The following is a 9068-nucleotide window of genomic DNA, read 5'->3' as shown; positions in this document are numbered from 1 at the left end:
AAGTCTTATCATGAATTTTTATTTACTATTTTTGTTCAATTATCATAAATTAAATATCGTTTCTAATAAATTTTAATTACATTTATAGTTGAGGAAAGTGCCCGAAGGAAAGTTCGAGGAAAAGCTAAAAATATAAAGCTTGAAAAAGCAATCTTACAGAACCAGAGGAAACCAATTGGCATGCAATATGATAGAGATATCACATTTAATCCCATAGGAGAGCCGGGAGACATGTTTTCCCGAGAAGTTGGAAAAACAATGTGGCAGATGGTCCCTTTTGACAAATGGAGTTGGAAAAGAGTTTCCCCTGATATAAAGGACACTGTATTACAACATTTAGTGGTAATTATTTATTTAAATATATTTTATAGGGTTAACTATAATTGTTTTTTACTTGGTTAACTTTTTTTTTGTAGACAAAGTTTGATCTCAATCAAATGTACCAGGATGCACAAGCTAATCTATTGACAGAGAGTTTTCAAGCAGCCTTGTTAAAAGGTTATCGAGAGCGTAAAGTCGACGCAAAAGAATATTTCAAGATGGTTGGAGGGTATGTAGATATCCCGAGAGCGTTGGTCAATCCTCCGGATGGTATGCTTGTTGATAACTGGGCGAAGGCAGTTGAGTATTTTCAAAATGACGAACACATAATTGCTTCAGAAAGGAACAAAAAAATCCGTGAAAAGCAAACAAATGTGAATCGTGGGGGTTCGAGCTCGTATAGCAGTACTTGCTATAAGAAAGTACCGTACGATACATGTAATTATTTATTTAAAATATAATCTAATTCTTAAAGTTAAACAGAACCTTAAGAGAGTGGAAACATTTCGCAAAGTTCATACCGATAAGAATGGTGTATTTCTTACTGCTGAATCGGAACAACAATATGTAAGTATTTAATTATAATTTTATCATATATTTAAATGTTTATTTATACTTAATTATTACTCACTTTTGGGAGTTATAGAATCGGTTAGTTGAAGAGTTGTTAGAACAAACTCAAGGTGAAAGTGAGTTAACACCCGCTCAAGAAAGAGCTACGTTCGAGAAAGTATTAGGAGAGCGATGTGGCCCCATTAGAGGCATTTGCCGCAAACCTTTTGGTCTCCCGACAATTCCACAGCCTTCGCGACCATCACAACCACCATCACAACCATCACAGGTAAAATAACAATCTACTTTAGCATCGTAAAATGAATGTTGATTTGGTAGTTTTGGTTTTGTGGTGATTATTTGCTAAAAAGTTTGGTGATTTGGTTTTTGTCCCAAGTGCAAGAAATAGCAATGTACTTTGCTTTTTCTATCTTAGTTTAAAAATATCAATCTACTTTAGCATCGTAAAATGCATGTTGAATTGGTAGTTTTGATTTTGTGGTGATTATTTGCTAAAAAGTTTGGTAATTGAGTTTTTGTCCCAAGTGCAAGAAACAACATTGTACTTTGGTTTTCTATCTTTGTTTAAAAATAGCAATCTACTTTAGCATCGTAAAATGCATGTTGATTTGGTAGTTTTGGTTTTGTGGTGATTATTTGCTAAAAAGTTTGGTAATTTGGTTTTTGTCCCAAGTGCAAGAAATAGCAATGTACTTTGGTTTTCTATCTTAGTTTAAAAATAGCAATGTATTTTGATAGTTTTTATTTATGTTTGACGATCTAACTTATAAGTTTATATATATTGTTATTAATTATGTAGTTGGAAAATCTTCGTGCAATGCTCGCCGAGCCGGCATGTAGGGATGAGCTTTATTCGTTTTTTCAATCCTAAAATAATCAAGGAAACGATGGGAACGACGATGATGGTATGTAAGGATGGGTTTTACTTGCATATGTTGTCATGTTTTGCTACTTGGTAGATTGTAAAATTTTTGTTGTTTTGCTACTCGGATATTATGACTTTTGATATTTAATTGTATTTGGATGTTTGTTTGTAATTTGCATTGACACTATTATGTTTGATATTTAATGTGATGTTTGTTTTGTAATTAGCGTCGACACTATTGGTTTTGATATTTAATCGAATATTGTTATTACCGGCGACATTATCACTGGCAACCAAAAACATTAATTAAAAAAAGTTAAAAAATTGAAAAAAAAATTACCGGCGACACTTTTACCGGCGACAGAAGTTATTACCGGCGACACTTTTACCGACGACAGAAGTCATTACCGGCGACTAGCTTATTAGCGGCAACAATACTCATTAGCGGCGACAAACTGATCAAGCGACGAATCAATAGCGGCGACGCGTCGCCGCTATTAATATTACCGGTGACTTTTGGGACTTTTACCGGTGACTTTTGTCGCCGGTAATGACCTTTTTCCTTGTAGTGTTGGTATCCAAACACAGAAAAATCACTCCATCATAACTTAATTGTCATCTTTATTCCACCGTCCAACTACATTAAGCACAACTTCAACACCACCCTTATTCATTAATTCTAGCCAACACCATATTATCTTTATTGCCAAACCATCCTCAGATTCAAAAAAATCATTTGTTGGTCAATTTATTTAATTGAAAAAAAAAAAAAAAAAAAAAAAAAAAAAACGAATAAGAAGCGACGCATAAATCAAGAGGAAAGCAAACACGTGTAATTGATCAGAAAAAGCCCATGTTTCATTATCTACATCCCAAAGGTCACCACCATCTCCATTACAGGTAACCTTAATCACCGATACCATTAACCTCCAACCTTATTACCTTAAGATTTGTTACCTGCAACATAGATAAAAACCCACTTCTCATTCCCTTGTTCATCACCATCTCCCCCTAATAATCCGCGTCATAGATAAGTGATTTTGTGACATTTGATAAAAACCCGAATGACCATTTTTGTAATTTTGTGTTTTCTTCTCACACCGGCAATTAATAATTACCATGTGCAGTATCCATACTTGCTTTTTATATTGCATAAACATTTCATGATCCTACATCTAATATCATTTTAAACTACATTTGCCATTAAAGCAACTAATTAGTTTATTCACTACTGCTATGTATAATATTTTTCAAAAACAAATTGATTTGGGCTAAATTTCTTTTCTAGCAATTTAAAATATGATATAAGCTTAAGCTAAGAAAGAATAACAACTTACAGTTGTTTTAATCAATTTTTTAAAAATGTATAGTACAATATATATTTTTTTAATATTAGTCACTTTATTGCTAATCACTTTAATAATGATATAAATAAAGAAAAGTTACAATTATTTGTACCATATCGACAAACAATCTTTCTTCTTTATTCTCCAATTAATCATAATTGATAATTAGTAATCTTCCTTCTTGGGTCATCCTAATCTCTTTTCAGTACCCTCATGATAATACCAAACAAACAATCTTTTTTTCTTTTGCGCAATTGATAATTGTCGGTTCATTCATACTTCTTTTTTCTTTTGCATAAACGTTTCTTGTTTGTGAATCTAATATCATTTGGAACTACTTTTTCTATACAACCCATCAAAAAAGAAGGAAAAATCTAGAATGGAGGTTGCTAATAACTTGATTGGAAAAGCCGTGGATTTGCTGTTCGGAGTAGTTAAACAGGAGATTGACTACGTCCGGAATTGTACTGAAAATATTGATAAGCTGAAGAATGAAACTCAAAAGCTGAATGATATGAAGGGCATGGTTCAACAACGAATCAATGTAGCTAAAGATAAAGGAGATCGTCTCTTAGATGGTGTGCAGAATTGGATCGAAAAGGCCGAAGCTGAAGTATTTAAGTCCGGGGAGTTTCTTGAAGGAGAAGCTATTGCCAAGAAGACATGCTTCAACTCACGACTATGTGTCAATTTGGGCACCCTTCGTCATTACAGTAAGATGGCAACATCAAAGACAAGTACTATTCTACAGATCCACGAAGATGGCAAAACATATGAGAGTTGTGTCTCCATTGCTGCTCCCACTCCAAGTATCCTAGACCTATACGAACGCAAGAATCTTGATGATATCGATACACACAAGTTTACTTTGGGTGAAATCATTAAAGCTCTCTCAGATGAAAGCATACAAATCGTTGGAATCTTCGGCTCAGGAGGCGTAGGAAAAACAACATTAGCGAAGGAAGTTGTTGCAGAAGTGAAGAATCTATTTGCAGATATTGTGTTTATAACCGTCTCAAAAACTGTAGACGCTACAAAGATTCAAGAAAAGGTGAATATAGCAGCAAAGCGAATAATCAATGGGGACAAGGTTCTAATCGTTTTAGATGACATATGGGAGGAGCTATTACTCTCTGATGTGGGCATCCCGTGTGGGAATAACCACATGAACTGCAAGATTTTGTTAACATCAAGAAGCAGAAATGTATGTGAAGCAATGAATGTGCAACGTAATATCTGTGTAAACACTTTGACTGAAGACGAATCGTGGATACTTTTTAAACGTGTGGTTGGTGAAAAAATAGAGACAGACACTAGCTTGAAAAAAATCGCAAAAGCTGTCGTTCAAGAATGTGGTGGATTGCCACTCATCATTCAAGCTGTGGGAAGAGCCTTGAGAAGCAAATCCAGTCCTATATGGGAGGCGACACTGGATAGGCTACAAAAACATGCTCCTCTAGATATCGCTCCTGAGATAAGGAAGGCGTTTACTCATTTGAAGCTGAGTTATGAGTATCTTGAAAGTGAAGAAGCTAAATCGTGTTTCTTACTAAGTAGTTTGTATAGAGAAGATGGATCCATTCCGATTACAGATTTGGTAAGCTATGGGGTGGGTCTAGGGATATTTAGTAATCTCGATAGTATTCAAGATGCAAGAAATAGAGTTCAAATTGCAGTTGACACTCTCAAATCATCTTTCTTGTTATTGCCAACGGAGTACAAAGATCTTGTTGAAATGCATGACGTTGTTCGTGATGTGGCATTGTTAATAGCTTCTAAAGGTAAAGACAATTTTTTGGTGAATTCTGGAAAACGTTTGAGAGAATGGAAGCCAACAAAGAATACTTCTGAAAGCTACACGAAGATCTCTCTCATGTATAATAAAATTTCTGAGCTTCCTGATCAAGACCTTCAATTCCCTTTTCTTGATACCTTCATTATACGAGGCAATGAAGTTTCATTTGTCCCTGATGAATTCTTTCGAGGAATGAAAGAAGTTAAAGTTCTAGATTTGTCTTATAACAATCTCTCCTTCCTCCCACAATCAATGAAACTGCTCAAAAAACTCCGCATGCTTGATCTAACTGCGAACGATGGCATCAATGAAATTTCTTTACTTGGGGAGTTAAAAGACCTTGAGATTCTAATGCTTGGATTTACTGGAATTGAACAGATTCCTGAAGAGATTGGTCAATTGACCAGTTTAAGGATGCTGAATCTTGAGTGGTGTGACTCTCTATCATGTATAACACCTGGTGTCATATCAAGGCTCACTTGTTTGGAAGAGTTGTACATTTTGCACTGTGGTGGAGATATTTCTGAACTTAGTCTTGTCGAACTAAGTAAGTTGAAGTCGTTTAGAACTCTGCATTTATTTGTGTATAATCCTAGTTTTTTCTCCAAAGGTACTGCCGAATTGGAAACATTATCCGGGTTTTATATTCAAATTGGTGACAGATCAGATTATATTTTTTCAATACAGAAGTCTCATATACGACGCCTAGTGTATATTGCTCGCGTTGGGAACGTATTTACTGATTCAGTGAAGAAACTGATTCAGGTAAGTGAGTCTATTGTGTTGGAGTCGATAGAAGATATGGATAGCATTCTACCAGACATGTATGAAGAGAATTTTAATGATTTAAAGTCTATCACGTTGCGTGGTTGTCACAATGTTTCATGCTTGGTGAAGACTATGGATCAAGATGCAATGCAAATCTTTGGTGAAAGGGAAACAAAGGAGAAGTTTTTCGCCCAAATGGAAGAAATCATCTTGGTAGATCTGCAATGCTTGGAGCTTCTATGGGATTGCCCACATCAATATATAAGCTTTGGTAATCTACAAATAATCAAAATTAAAGGCTGCCCCTCCTTGGTAAGTCTAATTCCAGTAGCTGTAGCACAAGGGCTTGTGAATCTGAGTGAGATAGAGATTCAAGATTGTGATAATCTTGTAGTAGTGATTTCGGCCAGTGATGAACATAAAAATGATGGTGAAATTGAGCAAATAGAAGGCACTGAAATTGATGTAGAGATCGTGTTCTCTTGCCTTACCAGTATTAGCTTGAGTGGTTTATCTGGACTTGAGAGCTTCTACTCTGGTCATTCTACCATCAAATATCCTTCTTTGAAGTTTATAAAGGTGGAAGGTTGTGTAAGCATGACTAGATGGGGTCATGGAGTCCATGTTATACCTAACATCAAATTTCATGATCAAGGAAGAGATTGTTCCATCAATGATATCATCGCAAATGAGGTATGTAAAAGGTAGATCCACACATATATACCATTATATTATTGTTTTGTTATGTGGTCTAACGTGTTAATAACTTTTGTAGGCCAGTGGAGAAATAGAATTTGGAAGTCTGAAATGATGATTAAAAAAGTACATCCCTAATGAAACACATGGTACCAGTGAATGGATTTTATAGTATGTTTTTTTTTTCGAATGATATGTTTAATATTGTATCGTGTGTGTATATATATATATATATATATATATATATATATATATATATATATATATGAAACAACTCAATACCAACTAGGCAAATACTGATATTGCTATAATAGTACATATATTTTGGTGCAATATCTTAATGTTTTGAGCTATATTTTAAATTCAAAATAAATGATATTGATATGCTTTGATTTGATAATCTACAAATAAATTTATAGCTGATAAGATAAAAAGCTAAGTGAAGCAGATAAGGACCAAAGTGAAGATATAGACAAAAGTAGAAGTATGTGATGCGTCCAAGCACATATACACGACTCGTAGAGGCTTAAGACTTCGACCAAAAAGTGGACACTTACCACAAAGTGATGCGTCCAAGACAATTAGGTGTCACGTTTGCTATCGGTTTAGAAAATCGATATAAGGCATGATCTCTAAGCCTAAAAGTGGTGCAATTTGCGGCAATCTTAGCACACAAGTTGAAAGATTAATTTTGAAAACCATAAACCATTTGAAGTTGGAAATCAACATTGGAACATTATTTTGAAGATCAAAGAGTGGAGTTCTTTAGGAATCGTTTGGTTTGCTTTATTATATGAATTCTTTCTGTTTTCTAGTTATAATTATGGGTTGATCGCCTTTTACTTTCGCTCACATGTAGAGGAACCACTTTGATTATGCTTTGATTATAGGATTTGGATTTATTAGTTGTTTAATTGATTGTGCTTGATTTCTCATAGATCCTTATGTACTGAAGATTCGATTTTTCATTACATATTTATGTGGTTTATATAGATTAGAGAACCAATCTGACTATATTAAGTTGAATCACAACATGTTTTACGACCGTCAAAGTTGTTATGATTAGTAATGGACATAATCCTAAGGGTTAATAAATAAAAACTTTAATGTGCAAGATTACATGTAATAACTATTAAAACGTTGTCGTAGGCATCCTAAACAAATAAAATATCACTGCTCGAATGCACTATAGGATATCATTGGGAAGCAGGGCTCGAATCATAAAACATGAGTTTGCATAAGGCACAAACTAATCATAAAACATAAAATATAAAAAGAGGGATTTTGTTTGTAATGAAATCAAAAAATTGCATTGAAATAAACATAAGAAATTCAATAATAAAAAACAAATTTAGTTCTATTGCGACTTTCCTAATCATGCAATTATCACAGAGTAAGTTCTTTTTTACCTAGTTAATTAAAAAAAACAATCTCTTTAGTCAATCCTAACGTTTTACTAACTTAATTAAACATGCTCTTAATCTATATATATATATATATATATATATATATATATATATATATATATATATATATATATATATATATATATATAATATGATGTGTGTAAAATTTCAATAATATTCAATACTTCTCACAAGTTCGGAAGCGTAAAAGTATAAACTTTTAGTTTATAATAGAGTCAAATCCCAAAACGAAACGATTATGTGACTTGTTACTTATTACCAATTGATTAGAAAAATTATTGATTTCATTAACTGGATAACTAGATTTATTTAATCATAAATTAAGTAATCAGCCTAAAAAGAACTAAAATCAAACATTCATTAAGATCAAAACTGAAATATCTAGAAGCAAGATTTTGTTGACATATGGGAGGAACTATTACTCTTTGATGTGGGCATTCCGTGAGTGAATAACCACATGAACTGCAAGATCTTGTTGACATCAAGAAGCAAAAATGTATGTAAAGCAATGAATGTGCAACGTAATATCTGTGTAAACACTTTGACTGTTGACGAATCATGGATCCTTTTTAAACGCATGGTTGGTGAAAAATAGAGACAAACACTAGTTTGAAAAAAATGCAAAAGTTGTCGTTCAAGAATGTGGTGGATTGCCACTCATCATTCAAGTTGTGGGAAGAGCCTTGAGAAGCAAATCCAATCCTATATGGGAGGTGACATTGGATCGACTAAAAAAACATGCCCCTCTAGATATCGCTCCTGAAATAAGGAAAGCATTTACTCATTTGAAGCTGAGTTATGAGTATCTTGAAAGTGAAGAAGCTAAATTGTGCTTCTTACTAAGTAGTTTGTTTAGAGAAAATGGAACCATTCCAATTACAGATTTTGTAAGCTATGAGGTGGGTCTAGGAATATTTAATAATCTCGATAGCATTCAGGATGCAAGAAATAGTTGACACTCTCTGTCATAACTAGCAAATTAACTAGGAAATTGTATACTTTTGTAAACATTAACAAGGGCATCAATTGTGACCATAACTTAAAAATGTGTATGATGTTTATTCAATAACAATAAACTTCCATCAAAATCCAATTGTAAATCCCAAAACTTTATACAAAATACTTCAATTAGTCAACAAAAGATTGGAAACCATAAGAATCTCGGTTTAAGTCCATTACAAACTAGGATTTCCTTATTGGGCCTAATGGACCAATAAGCTTCCAATTTTACTATTTTGGGCTTAGGACCTTAAATGGGTTCAAGTTGGACCCATATT

General features: G+C 33.6%; 1 protein-coding gene across 1 annotated transcript; it reads left to right on the top strand.

Annotated features, from left to right (window-relative positions):
- The first annotated feature begins 3254 nt into the window (after positions 1 to 3254).
- Positions 3255 to 7335, top strand: LOC145086423 (disease resistance protein At4g27190-like). Its single transcript, XM_079024171.1, has 2 exons — positions 3255 to 6361; positions 6444 to 7335. Exons 1-2 carry the CDS (start codon positions 3485 to 3487, stop codon positions 6477 to 6479), a joined length of 2913 nt encoding a protein of 970 aa, XP_078880297.1. The 5' UTR covers positions 3255 to 3484; the 3' UTR covers positions 6480 to 7335.
- The last annotated feature ends 1733 nt before the right edge of the window (positions 7336 to 9068 follow it).

Source organism: Lactuca serriola, chromosome 2 (genome assembly GCF_051521515.1).
Source record: "Lactuca serriola cultivar US96UC23 chromosome 2, Lser_US96UC23_V15, whole genome shotgun sequence".
NCBI lineage: Eukaryota > Viridiplantae > Streptophyta > Magnoliopsida > Asterales > Asteraceae > Lactuca > Lactuca serriola.
The sequence above is the reverse complement of the archived record's forward strand: the minus strand, read 5'-3'. Positions and strand labels throughout refer to the sequence as shown.

Coding starts and splice junctions, on each gene's coding strand:
- LOC145086423 (XM_079024171.1), top strand. CDS start 3,485: ATGGAGGTTGCTAATAACTTGATTGGAAAAGCCGTGGATTTGCTGTTC. Junction 6,362..6,443: donor ATGATATCATCGCAAATGAG/GTATGTAAAAGG, acceptor TAACTTTTGTAG/GCCAGTGGAGAAATAGAATT.